The sequence below is a fragment of the Dendrobates tinctorius genome, unplaced genomic scaffold (genome assembly GCF_039654945.1).
Source record: "Dendrobates tinctorius isolate UK_male_01 unplaced genomic scaffold, ASM3965494v1 ptg000151l, whole genome shotgun sequence".
In the NCBI taxonomy this organism is placed as follows: Eukaryota; Metazoa; Chordata; class Amphibia; order Anura; family Dendrobatidae; genus Dendrobates; species Dendrobates tinctorius.
In genome coordinates, this window is record NW_027361818.1 from 26,789,857 (window position 1) to 26,810,377 (window position 20,521).

At 45.0% G+C, this 20,521-nt stretch overlaps 1 protein-coding gene across 1 annotated transcript; it reads left to right on the plus strand.

Moving 5' to 3' along the window:
* The first annotated feature begins 16,192 nt into the window (after positions 1-16,192).
* Positions 16,193-17,134, plus strand: LOC141050127 (olfactory receptor 11L1-like). Its single transcript, XM_073546959.1, has one exon. The coding sequence runs from the start codon at positions 16,364-16,366 to the stop codon at positions 17,132-17,134; it is 771 nt and encodes a 256-aa protein (XP_073403060.1). The 5' UTR covers positions 16,193-16,363.
* Positions 17,135-20,521: the final 3,387 nt, after the last annotated feature.

Below are 20,521 nucleotides of genomic sequence, written 5' to 3' on the forward strand. Positions count from 1 at the left end.
TCCAGTCATGATGGGGTTAAAGGAGTCTGTGTCATTATTTAAATTAAAGGACTTTTTTATGGGTGTCTGTGTTTTCTTTCATGTGACTATGGGGTTAGTAGTGGGGAGGTCTAATTTACACCTCTCCATTACTAACCTCTGGGCTTGATGTCACCTGAAAATACAAAGGTGACATCAACCCCACAACTATCACTCCACTTGCCACCGCTACAGGACAAGTGGGAAGAACCGTACAAAGTGCCAGAATTGGCACATCTAATAGATGTGCCTTTTCTGTGCTGCTCCGGGCTGCTATTTTTAGTCTGGGGGTCAATATCCATGGGCCCTTACCAGCCTGAGAATACCAGCCCACAGCTGTCTGCTTTAGCAAGGTTGGTTTGCTAAAATGGGGGGACCCTACGCCATAGTTTTTAATCATTTGTTTAAATAATTATAAATACAGCGTGGGTACTCCTCTATTCTTGATAACTAGCCTTGCTGATGCTGACTGCTGAGGGTTGCAGCCTCCAGCTGTGAGTTTTGCCTGACTGGTTAGCAAAAGTGCAGAGGAACTCACAGCATTTTTAAAAAAATATTTATTTACAGCGCAGCAGCGGCTGATGAATACTCCCATCCGCTGCTCCTGCTCTCACTGTAATTAGCAGCAGCAGGTGTCAGGTGATTGGATCCGTAGTCCCATCAGCTGACACCAGTGACCGGAGGTAAGCTTTATAACTCCGATCACAGTTGAGTGCTCACGCTGTCTTTTGACAGCATGGGAACCGTGGCTTTCTGACTGGCTGGGATGATTTCACCGCAGATCAGAAGCATGACAGCATGGCAAACACTGGATGTTGGGGCCCAGCATTCAAGTGAATGGGGTTCAGGTGTGAGTACTGTTCTGGTACCCGAACCCGAACGTTTTGTAACTGTTTGGCCGAACCCACCGGACCCAAACATCCAGGTGTTCGCCCATCTCTGTTCATTAACATTAACACCTAACCCACATATATGTTGAACACCAAGCCTATTCCCCTTCCACCATGATCTCGCTTTTTCCCACTCATGTTGTATATAATCTATACCTCCTGTAACCTGCCGTTTCACAGCCTTAGGCCCAGTCACTGTGGAGAAACGGTGTCAGTGGGTGCTTTCATCTGCTGGCCGGCTGCCTTTAGCTACACTACATGGACCAGGGCTCATGCCACTGAACACCCGCTCTATCTCCCGGTGGGCAATACATTATATAGACAACACAGGGTTTGGGTAAAACAGTGTGGCAATACTTTATTGAACCACAACACCCAATAGCAAACAGAATAATCCCAGCAATTACCCCCAAGATGGTGCACATTACAGGGTCTCACCCTTCCGGTGACTCGCTGGGATAATGGCAGATGTTACCACAGAGCTCCCAGGGTTGCTATTCTACCTGTGATACACACAGAGAAGAGATATTACCAATCGTAGGGAGATGACAGGGAACAATTCATTGAGTCCGTTCAAGGTCCAAAGCTAGTTGACACAAAAGTCACCACCTGGCTTATCTGACCATCTCCATGGAACCAGGTGACCAGCAGGTCCCAAAACATGGCTTTCTCCAAACATTTCCATGGTTCAGAGATGGTCACTAGAGTTGAGCGACTTTTGGTTTTTTAGGGTCGTGTTTCGTTTCGTGAAACCCGACTTTTCCAAAAGTCGGGTCGAGCAAGATCGTCCGATTATAGGGAAAAGTCGGGGTCGTCCCGAAACACGAAACCCAATGTAAGTCAATGGGGAATAAAAGTCGGCAGTGAGAGGAGGACAGGAAACACACCTACAGTGCCCATTTGAATGCCAAAAGCATCAATTCTTCTTACTTAAGCTTGTCAACCTTAATTAACTTCATAATACAAGTTATGCACTGAAAGATGGGGGTTATTTGGCTAAAGTTGTGGGGGGGGGTAGGGCTGGCTCCAGGTTTTCATGTGCCCTGGGCGAAAGAGCGCCCCTTTAACACATAATACCACAACTCATCATGCTCCGATACGGCAGAGAAATAGCGGTATAGTACAATGAAAAATACTTCACTTTTTACATCTCATGACGAGGCCCATCTATTTCTCCATACAGAATCATTGGTCCCATATAATGTTTGAAACAGTATATGATGAGCTCCACATAATGCTACAGTATATGTTGGTCCCCATGGATGAAGCTCCACTGTCTTATGGGCCCAAATAATGCTCCAAACATAATGGGCCCCATTTCTAATGCTCTAGTGTATAATGGGCCCTGTAAATGCTGCTCCAGTGTCTGATGTCCACCTTTGGAATGTTCCAGTGTATGGTGGGCCCCATCTATCATTCTCCAGAGTATAGTGCTCCCCAAAAATTGCTGTCCCAACATTGAAAACAATCAAATAAGTCTCCTCGCTAGGGAATCCCTGTACTTGTCTGGACTCCTCGTCGTCCCCATCTTCCATCTCACTGCACAGTATTTCAACTTTGCAAGTGCTGTGATCCTGAGCAAGCGGGGGGGGGCACACTCATTGGCGACGGCACTGGCACAGGGCCCCTGATAGTATGGTGGTGTGTCTGATGGCGGGTGGGCCGAACCTGCACTTTCATCTGCAGCTTCCTCTTTGTCACCGTGTAAGATGGAACTGTATATGGGAAGGGTAACCTGAGTTTCATCAGGGTCAGATTCAGGCCGTGTAGCGTGCGAGGGGAATGTAGTGGTCTTGGTCAATGTACCAGCAGATTCATCGAGCAGTGGCTGGGCATCAGTGCACTTGTGTCGCCCCCAGGAGTACGGTCGCCACAGTGGCATTACCTTCTTCCTAGGGAGTGTGATGTCATGCTTGGGAGCAACGAACGATCTCTCTAGCAGGTTAACTGATTGGGCGGCGTTATTCCCACGAGTCATGACCCTCCAAACAGCGTTCATGAAGGCAAAGTGTTTGTTTTACGTGGGCAGTATGGCTGCAAAGCTGAACCTTAAAGGAATGTCCAGAAGGGCACCACCAGGAGTGGAGCCTATGGTTAAATTCGACTCCACCTGGGAAACCTCAACCATGCCAGCTACAGAACAGATGCACACATTGCAAGCTTAATTCCGTTAACGAACGAGACTCCGTCATGCCCCGCGGTCCGAGTCCGGCTTACTAGAGGGACACGTGAGGCTCTGGCACATGAGATTGGCCAATAACTGGTGTGTCATGCCATTACATGTCCGTGGCTGCATGTGCGCTACACTGAAAAGGCCAGCGTTTGTCGCTTACAGGTGCAGATAACCCGCTGAACAACGTTAGTGATGGGGATCACTGATGACAATTATTACCCGCGAACAATGATTTCCCAGTAAGTGCAGGTCATCCGCAGTTCCGGAATTAGGCCTAACCGTCATTCCTGAAAAAATGAAAAACTTACGTGTGCAAACCACAGGTGCTGTAGCTTGCTTAACAGCTCGCCAGCCGTTCTCACGCCCAGTATGGATTGCACGTGATTGCACAAAGGTTAGAAAGGGTACCGTATCCCCGGATAACATGTATGGATAGCGTACACATTCAAAATATATGTCTGTACATCAGGAGGCAGGCTCAGACGGTGTTAGGCCCAGTATGGATTGCACGTGATTGCACAAAGGTTAGAAAGGGTACCGTATCCCCGGATAACATGTATGGATAGCGTACACATTCAAAATATATGTCTGTACATCAGGAGGCAGGCTCAGACGGTGTCAGGCACAGTATGGATTGCACGTGATTGCAAAAAGGTGAGAAAGGGTACCGTATCCCAGGATAACATGTATGGATAGCGTACACATTCAAAATATATGTCTGTACATCAGGAGGCAGGCTCAGACGGTGTTAGGCCCAGTATGGATTGCACGTGATTGCACAAAGGTTATAAAGGGTACCGTATCCCCGGATAACATGTATGGATAGCGTACACATTCAAAATATATGTCTGTACATCAGAAAGCAGGCTCAGACGGTGTTAGGCCCAGTATGGATTGCACGTGATTGCACAAAGGTTAGAAAGGGTACCGTATCCCGGATAACATGTATGGATAGCGTACACATTCAAAATATATGTCTGTACATCAGGAGGCAGGCTCAGACGGTGTTAGGCCCAGTATGGATTGCACGTGATTGCACAAAGGTTAGAAAGGGTACCGTATCCCCAGATAACATGTATGGATAGCGTACACATTCAAAATATATGTCTGTACATCAGGAGGCAGGCTCAGACGGTGTTAGGCCCAGTATGGATTGCACATGATTGCACAAAGGTTAGAAAGGGTACCGTATCCCTGGATAACATGTATGGATAGCGTACGCATTCAAAATATATGTCTGTACATCAGGAGGCAGGCTCAGACGGTGTCAGGCCCAGTATGGATTGCACGTGATTGCACAAAGGTTAGAAAGGGTACCGTATCCCCGGATAACATGTATGGATAGCATACACATTCAAAATATATGTCTGTACATCAGGAGGCAGGCTCAGACGGTGTCAGGCCCAGTATGGATTGCACGTGATTGCACAAAGGTTAGAAAGGGTACCGTATCCCCGGATAACATGTATGGATAGCGTACACATTCAAAATATATGTCTGTACATCAGGAGGCAGGCTCAGACGGTGTCAGGCACAGTATGGATTTGACGGGCCAGATTACACAGCGGAGGAACAGGGAGAGGTAAAGATTGCAAATGCTGGGGCCCTACCCAAGCAAGGGGGGCCCACTTGTGGGCGTCGGTACTGGCACTGGGCCCCTCATAGTACGGCGGTGTGTCTGACGGCGGGTGTGCACCACCACCGTCAGAGACACTTGATTGCACTATGAGGGACCCTGTGCCAGTGCCCGCACCCAAGAGTCGGCCTACCCACCTGTCCAGGGCAACGGCACTCGCACGGTGTCGTGCGCTAGGTGGTGACCCCGGCCATGTGGGGGGGAGGCAGCACAGTTAGGGAGTTTTAGAAAGTGGCATATGTTGATGTTGGACATTCCGCTGATGCAAAAGGCGAAATAGGTGAAGTCCCAGGAAGAGGTGGACCAAAGCAAGCCATTTTTCTGTCACCCTATGTGTCATCAGGGGAAGGTGGGACAAAATCCTTGGAAACCCATGCATGGTTCATTTTAATGAAGGTTAGATCATCCACATTTTGGGTTGACAGACGGGTCCTTTTTTCTGTCAGGATTGATCCAGCTGCACTGAAGACTCTTTCCGATAGCACACTTGCAGCTGGGCAAGCGAGCTCCTGTAAGGCATATTGGGCCAATTCAGGCCAGGTGTCCAGTTTAGCGGCCCAATAGTCAAAGGGGAATGACCTGTGTGGGAGAACATCGATATGGGAGGAAAAGTAGTTTGTAACCATAGTTGACAACTGCTGTCTCCTGTCACTTTCCATCGATGCAGTATTACCAGTTGTGTGAGCGGTATTTGAAAAATCAGTCCACAACATTGTCATGAAACCCCTGTCTCCAACGCCACTTCTGCTGTGTGCACCACGAACACCTCTGCCAAGCTGCCCCCGGCCCGTACGGCTCGTGTGAGAACCATCACCGCTGCTGTGTGCTGGGAATGCCTCAAGCAACCGATTTACCAGAGTTGCTTGTTTATTAGCCAATATTAGGTCAAGGTTCTCCTGTGGCATGATGTTTTGGAATTTGCCTTTGTAGCGTGGATCCAGGATGCTGGCCAACCAGTAGTCGTCATCGTTCATCATTTTGGCAATGCGTGGGTCCCTTTTTAGGATCTGCAAGGCATAATCTGACATGTGGGCCAATGTTACCGGTGTCAATGATGCACTGCGAGTGCTGGTTGGAGGAGCACTTTCTGGCAAATCCACATCCCTCCAGTCACGCACAAACCCTGTACCAGACCTTGCCACGCCAACATTTTCACTTGCCACACGAGATGCATCCTCCTCCCCTAAGTAATCATCCCCATCATCCTCCTCCTCCTCCTCTTCTTCCTCCACCTCGTCCAGGAGAGGTCCCTGAGCAGACAATGGCTGAATGTCATCAAGGATTCCCTCCTCCTCTTCCTCCTCATCAACATTGGCTGCAGACGCCTGCTCCTTAAGGTGCGTCAAAGTTTGCATGAGCAGACGCATAAGTGGGATGCTCATGCTTAGGATGGCGTCGTCTGCGCTTACCAGCCGTGTGCATTCCTCAAAACACTGAAGGACTTTACAGAGGTCTTTCAGCTTCGACCACTGCACACCTGTCAACTCCATGTCTGCTCTCAAAGTGCCTGGCCGTGTATCCTCCCACAAATGCATTATGGCCTGCCTCTGCTCGCACAGCCGCTCCACCATGTGCAGGGTGGAGTTCCACCTTGTAGCAATGTCGATAATGAGGCGGTGGTTGGGAAGGTGGAGCAATCGCTGCAGCTTCTGCATACGAACGGAGTGTACAGGCGACCGGCGGATATGCGCGCACAGTCTTCGCACCTTCTGGAGCAGGGCTGTTAACTCCGGATAATTTTTGAGGAAGCACTGCACCACCAGGTTCAAGGTGTGATTCAAGCAAGGTATATGGCTGAGTTTTGAAAGGGCTATGGCTGCCACAAAATTACGGCCGTTATCACTAACTACCTTGCCTGCCTCAAGATGTACACTGCCCAGCCATGACTCAGTTTGTCGCTTCAAGTACTCGGCCAGCACCTCGGCGGTGTGTCTGTTGCCCAAACAGATCATCTGCAACACAGCCTACTGACGCTTTCCACTAGCTGCTTGATAGGGGGAAACATCGTGTGCAACAGTGGCAGCTGCAGATGGAGTGCTCGTACGACTGCGCTCTGTGGACGAGCTTTCGCTTCTGGAGGAGGAGGAGGGTCGAACACCTACAGCCAACTGTTTCCTATACCGTGGGCTAGGCAGCACTGTCCCACCACCGCTGTCCCCTGTGGACCCTGCATCCACCACATTAACCCAGTGCGCAGTGATGGACACGTAACGGCCCTGGCCATGCCGACTGGACCATGCATCAGTTGTGAGGTGCACCTTTCCGCTCACTGACTGCTTGAGTGCATGGACAATGCGGTCTTTCACATGATGGTGGAGGGCTGGGATGGCTTTGCGAGAGAAGAAGTGGCGACTGGGTAGGTCATAGCGTGGTACTGCATAGGCCATGAGTTCGCGGAAAGCTGTGCTTTCCACCAACCGAAAGGGCATCATCTCAAACGAGATTAGTTTGGCAATGTGGGCGTTCAAACCCAGTGTACGCGGATGAGAGACTGAGTACTTTCTTGACCTACTCATAGTGTCTGGGAGGGTGAGCTGGACTTGAGAGCTGCATATGGTGGAAGTAGCGGTGGACAGGGCGGACTGAGAGAGGGTTGATGATGGTGATGGAGTTGGTGTTCTTTCTGATGGCCTAAAATCAGTCTTTCGTTGATATAACAGTGGGATTCCCTGACTGCTGTGGCCTTGCAACGACACCTCAACATTTGCTGCTGTGCTAACCGGTGGGCTTACAGTGGGGGAAACAATGTAGCGTTGCTGACTACCTTCGTTGTGATCAGTTGCACATGTGGCACTTGAGGTTTGGTGTTGTGTCCACGCTTGCAAGTGCATGCTGGTTAAATGTCTAAGCATGCAACTGGTATTCAAATTTTTCAGATTTTTCCCTCGGCTAAAGGTCTTTGCGCACTTCTTACAGATAACCTTGGCCTGATCATGAGGATTTTGGTCAAAAAAGTGCCACACTGCACTCTTCCTACTTTGGCAGACATTTTGCGGCCTAGCACGCTGTGATCTTTTGACACTCTGGACAAGCTGTCCAGCAACTCTTTTGATGTTTGGAACCTGTCTTTGGAGTGCTCCGGGCCTGCCAGATAACAGCTGTTGCGATGTCGATGTCTGCTGTGGATGCTCCTCATCTGAGCTATTGGAAGCAGCACCCTCTTCCCCCAATGGATGCCAATCTGGGTCAACAACTGGGTCATCCATCACCTCCTCTTCTATGTCATGTGCACCTTCCTCTGTGTCACCGTGTATGGTGGTATAGTGTGCGGGAAGGGGCACCTGAGTCTCATCAGGGTCAGAATCTGGCTCTGTACACTGAGAGGACAATGTAGTGCTCTGAGTGAATGTACCAGCAGAATCATCCATCAGTGGCTGTGCATCAGTGCACTCCATGTCAGATTCATCTTGGCCTGGGTAATTCACCATTTGACTTGGTAATCCAGGCATGGTATGTGAAAACAGCTCCATGGAGTAATCAGTAGTATGGCCTGCGTCATCCTTCAATCTTGGTTGGGGTGAAGGACACAAGGAAAGGTGTGGTTCATGAACATGAGCCTCCAATGACGACTCAGTGCTTTTACTTTTTACAACTGAAGAAGAGGAGGCGATAGAGCTGGAGGCTGAGTCAGCAATGTAAGACAAAACTTTTTCCTGATGCTCTGGCTTTAAAAGCAGTTTGCTAACTCCTAGAAAACTAAGCGTTCGAGGCCTTATGTAGCCAGACAATGACGCAGGCTCAACACCTCCTGCATTCAGTCCTATTTTGCTCTTGCCACTACCATCAGATCCACCACCAACACCATCATTACCAGCTGCCAACCCCCGCCCAATTCCACGGCCTCTTCCACCAGCCTTCCTCATTTTTGGTAGAAATGTAGACAAAATCCAACAAACTATATAGTAATGTAAAACAAGGTACAAGGTGTCTATAGGACAGGGGAGATTTTGAATTTCTGCAGACACTTGTGGACACTGGACACTTTTGGATTGTGTGAGGCCCAATGAATATCTGAGCGCTATGTGACAGGCTCGATGGCACAGCTGTGACCAAAGTGACTAGAGGATAAGGGAGATTTTGAATTTCTGCACACACTTGTGGACACTGGACACTTTTGGATTGTGTGAGGCCCAATGAATATCTGAGCGCTATGTGACAGGCTCGATGGCACAGCTGTGACCAAAGTGACTAGAGGATAAGGGAGATTTTGAATTTCTGCACACCCTTGTGGACACTGGACACTTTTGGATTGTGTGAGGGCCACTGATATCTGAGCGCTATGTCACAGGCTCGATGGCACAGCTGTGACAAAAGTGACGAGAGGATAAGGGAGATTTTGAATTTCTGCAGACACTTGTGGACACTGGACACTTTTGGATTGTGTGAGGCCCACTGATATCTGAGCGCTATGTGACAGGCTCGATGGCACAGCTGTGACAAAAGTGACTAGAGGATAAGGGAGATTGGATTGCTTTTAAAAAAGCAGTTTGCAGAGCAGTGGGTAAACAGCAATGCCAGCCTGTCAGGAAGCCTTAAAAGGCAGCCCAACAACCAACACCACTGATACACCACAATATAACCTCCCCTTGCACTGCACACACAGTGACTGGTGTGTTGTGCAGGCCAAATCGCTAGCAGCAGAAGCAGTTTTTTTTTCTTCTCAGCAGGACAAAAAAAAAAAATTGGGATTGCTTTTAAAAAAGCAGTTTGCGGAGCAGTGGGTAAACAGCAATGCAGGAATGTCAGGAAGCCTTAGAAGGCAGCCCAACAACCAACACCACTGATACACCACTATATAGTCTCCCCTTGCACTGCACACACAGTGACTGGTGTGTTGTACAGGCAAAATCGCTAGCAGCAGAAGCAGTTTTTTTTTCTTCTCAGCAGGACAAAAAAAAAATTGGGATTGCTTTTAAAAAAGCAGTTTGCGGAGCAGTGGGTAAACAGCAATGCAGGAATGTCAGGAAGCCTTAGAAGGCAGCCCAACAACCAACACCACTGATACACCACTATATAGCCTCCCCTTGCACTGCACACACAGTGACTGGTGTGTTGTACAGGCAAAATCGCTAGCAGCAGAAGCAGTTTTTTTTTCTTCTTCCCTGCCTAACGCTCTCCCTACAGAATCAGCAGCAACCTCTCCCTATGCTAAGATCGGCAGAAGTAAGATGGCGGTCGGCGTGCACGCCCTTTTATACCCCCTGTGACGCCCACCAAAGCAAGCCAATCACTTGCATGCCCTTGTGAAAGATGGTGGTGACCCGTGCCTATGTCATCACGTTGCCCACAGTGTCCGTGGATCCTGATTGGCTGAAAAAGAGTGCAAAACAAACTTTTGAAAAGCGACTTTGGCGCGTAAGTCGCCGACCTCGTGGCCGACCTCATCCTAGGGTCGGGTTTCGTTTCATGAAACCCGACTTTGCCAAAAGTCGGGGACTTTTGAAATTTTTCGACCCGTTTCGCTCAACTCTAATGGTCACTTGATCAGATCTGTGTCCTTCCAACAGGAGCTGAAAATGCCTAGGTTTTTTCCTATAGAATCATAGATCCATGTCCCTCGTGATGGTGCCATGATGAATTGGCTGCAGCCCTGTCTCTCGTCCATTGGGTGTTTTACAGAATGTCCGACTTGTAGCTCTGTCTCATGAGATATGCTCTCTGAGACTTTTTATACCTGAGGCATATAAGCTGTTTTGAGAATTACCCAGTGTCCTTCAGTCCACCCTCACATTCTTTTCCTTAACTTTCGAAGTCAACAAACTGTTTCCAGAATACAATGCACAATTATTATATTAGCACACAATAAACAATGATAAACACACACTTTGTACAAGTCACTATTACAGACTAAAGGACCTATCGCTTGCAATATCGCTGTAACGTCACTGGTTTTTGTGACGTAGCAGTGATATTGCTAGCGATATCGCTATGTCTGATTCTTACCTGCGACCGGCTCCCCCACTGATTATCGCTGATCGCGCGAGAACGTCCTGGACCGTTTCTCGTTGTCAGCTTCCTGCTGGGCTTCCTTTGGCGCCGACGAGCGACGCATGGACGCGGGCGGGAGGACGTCAGGATCGCCGCGTCTGACAGGTAAGTAGCGACCCCCGACCCCTGCTATGTCGCTGGTGAGATCTGCCTTTGTGGCTGCTCACTAGCGACCACTTAGCGATGCACCAACGATCCTGACCGGGTCGTATCGCTGGTGCATCGCTAAGTGTGAGTACCTTTACACAGTGTATCAGTTTGCAAGTCTGTCTTCTTGACCCACCAGAAATAAACACTTAAATCTACAAGCCAATATACAGATAAAAAGTCAATTCTTCTTGGATTGTTAAAAACATAGTTGTCTGGGAAATTAAGATATTCTTGGTTTCTTAACAATCACTATTTATTTTTTAAGATAGTCGGCCTAAACAACACTGTTATATCTATCAATGTTTAGGTGGAAGTGTGTCTTCTCATTTCTCAATGACGTACAGTTTTATCACAAACAATTTGGATTAGCAAATTGGTCCTCCTGGCTACTCCTCAATATTAGGCCTAATGATTTTTAAGTGGAAATCTGTCCTTCTGATATCTCACTGAAGCACGGTTTTATTACAAATGGGGCCTCCTGAGACTGCAACACCGCATTTTCAAAATCTTGTTAGATGCTGGGAGATGGATTTCACACAGGACAAGATCCTATCTAGCTAACTTACAAGTTTACTTGCAGCACTAGCAGGAGCTGCTTCTCTACACTCTGACACTTTGAGAAAATGGCGCTAGCAAAACAAGATGTCCGCCTTTTTTACAGGGACATGTGACTTCGGCAGCCAATCACAGACGACCTTGTGTCATGACATTGTGGATAGTTTCTGCATCCTGATTGGCTGCCAGAATGTACACACATTAAGTTGTTAAATTAAAAAAAATCCACAGCTTCTCTGACCTAGACAAAAACCCCCGCGCATAATACAGCACCACTATCCTAACCAAAGCAATAACAAAAGCATTTGTGGAAGCACAATCATTTTCCGAACTGTGATCAAATTTTCCAGGCTTTGCGTAAAAATGCTCATGAAACTAAACATGAATCCAATTGTGCTACATTTGTGCTGAATTTGAGATTGGTGAATGTTTTCCGAACAAGTCTGCACATCTCTAGTAATGAAACACACAAAAAAAACTGAACTGGAGTAGACTAGAATGACATGCATGATGTAAACGCATGTTCACACTGGCCATAAAAGCAAGCAAAACCAAAGGAAAAAACAATGTGTGTATATACCCTAGTGAAAATAAATAAGTAAAAAAGCAAGTGCATTAAATAACATAGGGTACTTGGTAAACACTCTTTTGATCAAAAAAGTATAAAGCTGTCCCACCACGGCAAGGTGTACCCATGTGAGACAGTAACTACACTAACGGTAAAACCTACCTAGTGTGAAAAGTGTACAAAACCTACAAAAGACAATATGAAAAAAACCCTGCTATAATGAAATAAGTAAAAAGCAAAAGTGCATTTAGATCATACAGAGTTCTTAGTAATACTGTATTTGATCAAACATAGCATAAAAGCCGTCCCACCATCGACAAGGTGACTCTGTGGTCGGGGCGGTCCTACACTGTCTAGTATTAATAACCTTATCATGTGTCAAAGTTGACGTCTGTGTGAATAAGGGCAGACAAGACCGGGTCCCAACCACTGGACACCAGTCAGGGGAAGCCTTTAAATACAATTTCCAGCTCAGGAGAGGGAGGCCACACCCCAGCTTGCACAGAATTCAAAAATACAAAGAAAAAACACAAAAATTGAGCTTGGTTTGAGTTGGTAGTGTGAATAGTGGCAGAGTCTCTGGGTCCCAAACGTACACCCAGCTTAAGAGTAATGAGCTGAAATTTGGCAGGAGATAGCAAGCACAAGTCTTCTGCGAATAAGTGGGTCGGTTTTTGGGGTCCAGTAAACTCATTTTTTAGCTAAATGTGATAAATGAAATATTAAAACTGTCTATTTATGGCCATATTAGAACTCAGGCATTCCAATCCGCAAACAGCTCACAAAGGGCTGGAACACAAGAGTCTAATGAAATAACGATGCAAACAATCCCAAGGACATAACTCCCTGTCCCTTGTCACAATGCTGTGTATATATACAGGCAGTCATCCGAGTGCTCGTGCCATATGGAATCCACACAACTTGAGCAGAAATGCCTAGTGTAGGATTCAGGTGTCTCCAGGATCTTTGTAGAGAACAGATTTCAGAGTGAACACAAGAAAATGTTATCTCGGTAACTTCATAAATCAGCATGAAGTTCCCAGATGTAAGTAATCTACCGACTCTCCCTGACACATTGTCACTGTGATAATCAATCTTTCTAAAAAATATGATTTTCTGCTGCATCAATATAATAGATTATACAGAGTAAGAGTTGCTGCCTGGGTTTCCTCGTAATTGATCTATAAGCCGGAAGCGCAACGGCCGTTAGGTTCAAAGCTTGAGGTTGTATGGAGTCATAATACAGTCGTACAGTCATACAGATTTTATTAAGCCATACACTTGTACAGGTTCTATGGAGTCATCATAGTCATATACTTTACATTTATCCACATTGAGCTCCCTTTCAAGTGGATGTCCAATCACGCAGTGCCTCCAAGTCAGCCTGTAACGCAGGGTTCCCCAACTCCAGTCCTCAAAAGCCACCAGCTGGTCATGTTTTCAGGATTTCCTTAGTATTCCTCAGGTGCTTGAATTCTTGTCTGTCCAGGAGATGCAATTATCACCTGACCAATACTAAGGAAATCCTGAAAACATGACTTGTTGGTGGCTCTTGAGGGCCAGAGTTCGAGAACCCTTCCGTAACGTATGACCATCTCCCATTGACTGCACTTTACTACATAGCTTGGTGTGATCTATAAAAATAGAAACAACACAATTAATTCTGTTTTCTTTTATTTACATTTTTTTTTACTTAAAATTACATATTTTGACAAAATAAAGAAAAAATTTAAAATATATTAACGAAGAGAGAGAATAAAATACAAACATTTAGACTAGAGATGGGTGGATCATATGATGGGACGCGGTCAGTAGATGGGCTGCTGCTCTGTGAATTTCTCCCTTACCTTCTAACCTTCAGTGATCCCTGGCACGGCTTTTGGTTCGCTGCTTCATCCTCTGTGCAGCACCTCATAATGATGACATTGTGCCATTATGTCATCCCCTGAGTCAGTACTTTGTAGGACCACCTTTCTCTGCTGCAGTCTTTTGGGGTCTCTCTGTATCAGCTTTGCACATCTAGAGGAGACATTTTGCCCCTTCTTCTTTGCACAATCGCTCTAACTCAGTGGAGACGTCTGTGATCAATAATTTTCAAGTCTTGTCACAGATTCTCTGGGATTTGGGTCTGGACTGTGACTGCGCCGCTCACACACATGAATATGCTCTGATTTACACCCTTCGTTGTAGCACTGGCAGGATGTTAAGAGTTGTTGTCCTACTGAAAGGTGAACCTACTCCGCAGTCTCAAGTATTTTGAAGCCTTTAAATTTTCCTCCAGGAATGACCTGTATTTAGCTCCATCTATCTTCTCATCAACTCCAAAAAGCTTCCTTGTCCCTGCAGCATGATGCTATCACCACCATGTGTGACTGTGGGGATGGTGTTTCCAGGATGATGTGCAGTGTTAATTTTCTACCACATGTAGTGTTCTGTATTGAGCCCAAAAAGTATTCCTTTTGTCTCATCTGACCAACGCCACTTTTCTACATGTTGATTGTGTGTTTAACTTCTTATGTCTTTCTGTAAAAAATGGCATTTTTTTATGCAACTCTTCCATAAAATCCAGATTTGAGAAGTATACAACTAATGAACTGTGTATTTTGTTTTTTAAGTTTGAATCACTCCCCTTTGTTACTTTAAAAAAGATATAAATGATCTAACTCATATACAGCTCAATCTTAAGTGGTCATGGTCACACAAACCAACATTTTCTTTTATAAATTTCTGCATTTTTTAAACTATTGAAATGAAAAAGCTACAAACATTTTTGGCTTTTGAATTTTTCATCTTTACCTTAAAAACAAGTACAGCTTCAGTAATGCCAAAGTGATCTCACAACAGAATGTAAAATTTGACTAGTAAAAAAGATGTTTGTGAGGTCGACAGTTGCAAATAATCTTATTAAAGGAATTATTATTTGTATTTTTAAAAGACAATTATTTTCCATATCGCAAAAAGGATTACACAAGAACTGGAAACATTCAGATCAGCTGCGTGTGACAAGTAATCTGTGAATTACACTGTCGGGGTAGCTATTTAGGGTGGGCTAAATTAACCCTTCACGGTTGAGCCAGTGATGTTCAAATTATTCCAGTGTTGCTAGCAACTCAAATGACCACACGGAGATGGGGGTCTCTGTACGGGAGGATCGAGGCAGATCACTAAGCCCCTTTATTTTAGTCACATCTTTTATAATCTTTTGCTTAATTATGCAAGGTTCTCAAGTACCAATTTCATCATTTCACTTTGTAAGCTAATAATATTGCAAGAAAAACGGAAACTACATATATGTCCGTATCCAAATAGAAAGTAGTATAATGGCATATTCTTCAGAGTTTTACACCCCCGCCTCCCTTATCTTTGCACCTGATGAGAACAGTCTGGTTTCATGACAGCCCATGCCAATAACAATAATTTATCTTACAGCAACAAAAATGAAGAAACAAAACCTTCAGAGAATGGATAAAACGAAACTTCAGCTTTGACTTTAGTATTAACCCTTCACAACACTTCACATTTTTTTCTGTAAATAGTATTGTGCTGTCTTGCTGCTGTTTTAAAGTGCATTAAAAATAAAGTATGTGCAAGCAAAGTTCAAATGCTCAAGTAAAATTGCCAGCTAAATCATATCACTGATAAATCATCATTTTCCTTATCAATTGAATATCTGCATTATTTACAGACTATTGCGATTATATTCTTCATTGCTGCAGTTGTACAACTACTGTCTGGAGAATTTTCACACTATCTAAGGTCTTTTTTATTTCTATCTATATGTGTGATCTGTGAGCTGTGACGTACTTCCACTGTTTTAACCCCTTCAAGCCGCAGCTCATTTTCATGTTTGCGTTTCTGTTTTACGCTCCCCTGCTTCCGAGAGCCATCATTTTTTTATTTTTTCATCAATAAGGCCATGTGAGGGCTTGTTTTTTGCAGGACAAGTTGTACGTTTGAAAAACACCACTGATTTTACCATATCGTGTACTGGAAAATGGGAAAAAAAATCCAAGTGAAAGGTGCTTAAAAAATAGAACTGCGGCTTTTTTTTTTCCCTTTTGTCGTCATGAAAAATTAAAAAAAATGATGAAAAGCAAACAAAAGTCATAGGTGTCACACAATAGTACTAATGAAAAGTAGATTATCATGCAAAAAATAATGATAATTTGCTTTTAACTGACAAAATATTAATTTTGATCTATTTTTTTGTTTTTTAGGAATATAATCTTACTGAGGTCAACGAGTTTTTTCTTTTGGGATTTCAAGGCAGTCAATGTTTTAGAATTTTCCTTTTCTCTCTTCTCCTGGTGGTTTACTCTGGGACAATATGTGGGAACCTCCTGATCATCACCCTGGTGTCCACCAGCAAGAACCTCCACACTCCAATGTACTTCTTCATCTCACAACTGTCCATCAGTGACATCTTGTTGACCACTGATATTGCTCCCAATATGTTTCATATTCTACTAAATGATGGGGCTAAGATTTCTTTTGTCGGCTGCATCACTCAGTTTTGTTTTTTTGGTGCCATGGAAGCATCTGAATGTTTCCTCCTCACGGTGATGTCCTATGACCGATACGTGGCCATCTGTAACCCCCTCCGTTACACCTCTATTATGACAAATGATAATTGTATGAAATTAGCCATTGCATCTTGGTTACTTGGCCTTGTTGTTTTATTACTTGACACCGTAACAATTTCTACTCTCTTATTTTGTGCATCAAACGTCATTGACCATTTCTTCTGTGACATTCTTCCTTTGCTAGATATCGCCTGTTCTGGCGCCTTTATTGTACAAGTAGAGAGCTTTGTACTAAGCGTACCTGCCATCTTTACACCAACCTCAATAATCATCTTTTCTTATACTAATATTGTTCTCGCCATTCTAAGGATCCCATCCAACCTTGGAAGACAGAAAGCCTTCTCCACCTGTAGCTCCCACCTCACCGTGGTCTGCATTTACTACTGGACTATATTCAGTGTTTATGTCATCCCAACAATGCGGAAAACATTGACCATTAGTAAAATTCTGTCCCTTCTGTATACTGTGTTCACCCCTTTGATTAACCCCATGATATATAGTTTCAGAAATAAAGATATTAAGAAAGCCGCCAGTAACATGATCAATATATACAGTTGTGGCAAAAAGTATTGACACCCCTGCAATTCTGTCAGATAATACTCAGTTTCTTCCTGAAAATGATTGCAAACACAAATTCTTTGGTATTATTATCTTCATTTAATTTGTCTTAAATGAAAAAACACAAAAAGAATTGTCCTAAAGCCAAATTGGATATAATTCCACACCAAACATAAAAAAGAGGGTGGACAAAATTATTGGCACTGATCGAAAAATCATGTGATGCTTCTCTAATTTGTGTAATTAACAGCACCTGTAACTTACCTGTGGCACCTAACAGGTGTTGGCAATAACTAAATCACACTTGCAGCCAGTTGATATAAAGTTGACTCAACCTCTGTCCTGTGTCCTTGTGTGTACCACATTGAGCATGGACAAAAGAAAGAAGACCAAAGAACTGTCTGAGGACTTGAGAAACCAAATTGTGAGGAAGCATGAGCAATCTCAAGGCTCAAAGTCCAGCTCCAAAGACCTGAATGTTCCTGTATCTACCGTGCGCAGTGTCATCAAGAAGTTTAAAGCCCATGGCACTGTGGCTAACCTCCCTAGATGTGGACGGAAAAGAAAAATTGACAAGAGATTTCAACGCAAGATTGTGCGGATCTTGGATAAAGAACCTCGACTAACATCCAAACAAGTTCAAGCTGCCCTGCAGTCCGAGGGTACAACAGTGTCAACCCATACTATCCGTCGGCGTCTGAATGAAAAGGGACTGTATGGTAGGAGACCAAGGAAGACCCCACTTCTTACCCCGAGACATAAAAAAGCCAGGCTGGAGTTTGCCAAAACTTACCTGAAAAAGCCTAAAACGTTTTGGAAGAATGTTCTCTGGTCAGATGAGACAAAAGTAGAGCTTTTTGGGCAAAGGCATCAACATTGAGTTTACAGGAGAAAAAAAGAGGCATTCAAAGTAAAGAACACGGTCCCTACAGTCAAACATGTCGGAGGTTCCCTGATGTTTTGGGGTTGCTTTGCTGCCTCTGGCACTGGACTGCTTGACCATGTGCATGGCATTATGAAGTCAGAAGACTACCAACAAATTTTGCAGCATAATGTAGGGCCCAGTGTGAGAAAGCTGGGTCTCCCTCAGAGGTCATGGGTCTTCCAGCAGGACAATGACCCAAAACATACTTCAAAAAGCACTAGAAAATGGTTTGAGAGAAAGCACTGGAGACTTCTAAGGTGGCCAGCAATGTGTCCAGACCTGAATCCCATAGAACACCTGTGGAGAGATCTAAAAATGGCAGTTTGGAGAAGGCACCCTTCTAATATCAGGGACCTGGAGCAGTTTGCCAAAGAAGAATGGTCTAAAATTCCAGAAAAGCATTGTAAGAAACTCATTGATGGTTACCAGAAGCGGTTGGTCGCAGTTATTTTGGCTAAAGGTTGTGCAACCAAGTATTAGGCTGAAGGTGCCAATACTTTTGTCTGGCCCATTTTTGGAGTTTTGTGTGAAATTATCAATGTTTTGCTTTTTGATTCATTCTCTTTTGTGTTTTTTGATTTAAAACAAATTAAATGAAGATTTTGTGATTGCAATCATTTTAAGGAAGAAACTGAGTATTATCTGACAGAATTGCAGCGGAGTCAATACTTTTGGCCACAACTGAATGGTCATTGAGGTCCTCTCTCAATCCTATAGAGTGTAAGCTCTTATGGTCAGTGGGGTCCTCTCTCTCCTGTAGAGTGTAAGCTCTTATGGTCAGTGGGGTCCTCTCTCTCTTCTGTAGAGTGTAAGCTCTTATGGTCAATGGGGTCCTCTCTCTCCTGTAGAGTGTCAGCTCAGATTGTCGGCAAGGTCCTTTCTCTTCTGTAGAGTGTAAGCTCTTATGATCACCGGGGTCCTCGCTCTCTTTTGTAGAGTTTCAGTTCTTATTGTCAGTGGGGTCCACTCTCTTTCTCATGTATAGTGTAAATTCCTATGGGCAGCAGGGTTCTCTCCCCTTCCTGTAGAGTGTATGCTCTTTTCGTCAGCTTGGCCCTCTCTCACTCCTGTAGAATGAAAGCTCTTATGGTCAGCGGCATCCTCTCTCCTGTAGAGTGCAAGATCTTTTGGTCAGAGGCATCTTCACTCTCTCTGTTGTAAAGAGTAAGCTATTTTGTTCAGTGGTGTCCTCTATCTAATAGAGTTTAAGCTTTTCTCATCAGTGAGGACCTTTCTCTCCTGTAGAGTGTAAACTCTTATGGTCAGTTGGGTCCTCTTTCTCTCCTGTAGAGTTTAAGCTCTTATGGTCAGCGGGGTCCGCTCTCTCCTGTAGAGTGTAGGCTCCTATTCTCATTGGGGTCCTCTCTCTCTCCTGTAGAGAGGAAGCTCTTATGAACAGTGGGGTCCTCTCTCTCCTGTAGAGTACTAGCTATTATTGTAAGCGCGGGTCCTCAATCTCCTGTAAAGTGTAGCTTCTTAAGGTCAGTGAGGCTCTCTCTCTCCTGTAGAGTGTAAACTCTTATGGTCAATGGGGTCCTCCCTCTCCTGTAGAGTGTAAGCTCTTATTGTCAGTGGAGTCCTCTCTGAATCAGGTATTATGTAAGCTCATATGGTCAGAGGAGTGTCTTCTCTCCTGTAGAGTGCAAGAGGCATTTTCACTCTCTCTGTTGTAAAGTGTAAGCTCTTATGTTCAGTGTTGTCCTCTATCTCAAAGAGTTTAAGCTTTTATCATCAGTGCGGTCCTCTCTCTCTCTTGTAGAGTTTAAGCTCTTATGGTCAGTGGGGTCCTCTCGCTCTCCTGTAGAGTGTAAGCTCTTATGGTCAGTGGGGTCCTCTCTCTCCTGTAGAGTCTAAGCTCTTATGGTCAGTGGGATCCTCTCTCTCTCCTGTAGAGTGTAAGCTCTTATGGTCAGTGGGGTCCGCTCTTTCTTCTGTAGAGTGTAAGCTCTTATGGTCAGTGGGGTCCTCTCTCTCCTGTAGAGTGTAAGCTCTTATGGTCAGTGGGTTCCTCTCTCTCTTCTGTAGAGTGTAAGCTCTTATGGTCAATAGGGTCCTCTCTCTCCTGTAGAGTGTAAGCTCTTATGGTCAGTGGGATCCTCTCTCTCTCCTGTAGAGTGTAAGCTCTTATGGTCAGTGGGGTCCTCTCTCTCTTCTGTAGAGTGTAAGCTCTTATGGTCAATGGGGTCCTCTCTCTCCTGTAGAGTGTAAGCTCTTATGGTCAGTAGGGTCATCTCTCTCTCCTGTAGAGTGTAAGCTCTTATGGTCAGTGGGGTCCTCTCTCTCTCCTGTAGAGTGTAAGCTCTTATGGTCAGTGGGGTCCTCTCTCTCCTGTAGAGTGTAAGCTCTTATGGTCAGTAGGGTCATCTCTCTCTCCTGTAGAGTGTAAGCTGTTATGGTCAGTGGGGTCCTCTCTCTCTCCTGTAGAGTGTAAGCTCTTATGGTCAGCAGGGTCCTCTCTCTCCTGTAGAGTGTCAGCT

Bases quoted from the DNA above. Each gene is read 5' to 3' on its own strand.
- LOC141050127 (XM_073546959.1), top strand. From the start codon at position 16,364: ATGTACTTCTTCATCTCACAACTGTCCATCAGTGACATCTTGTTGACC.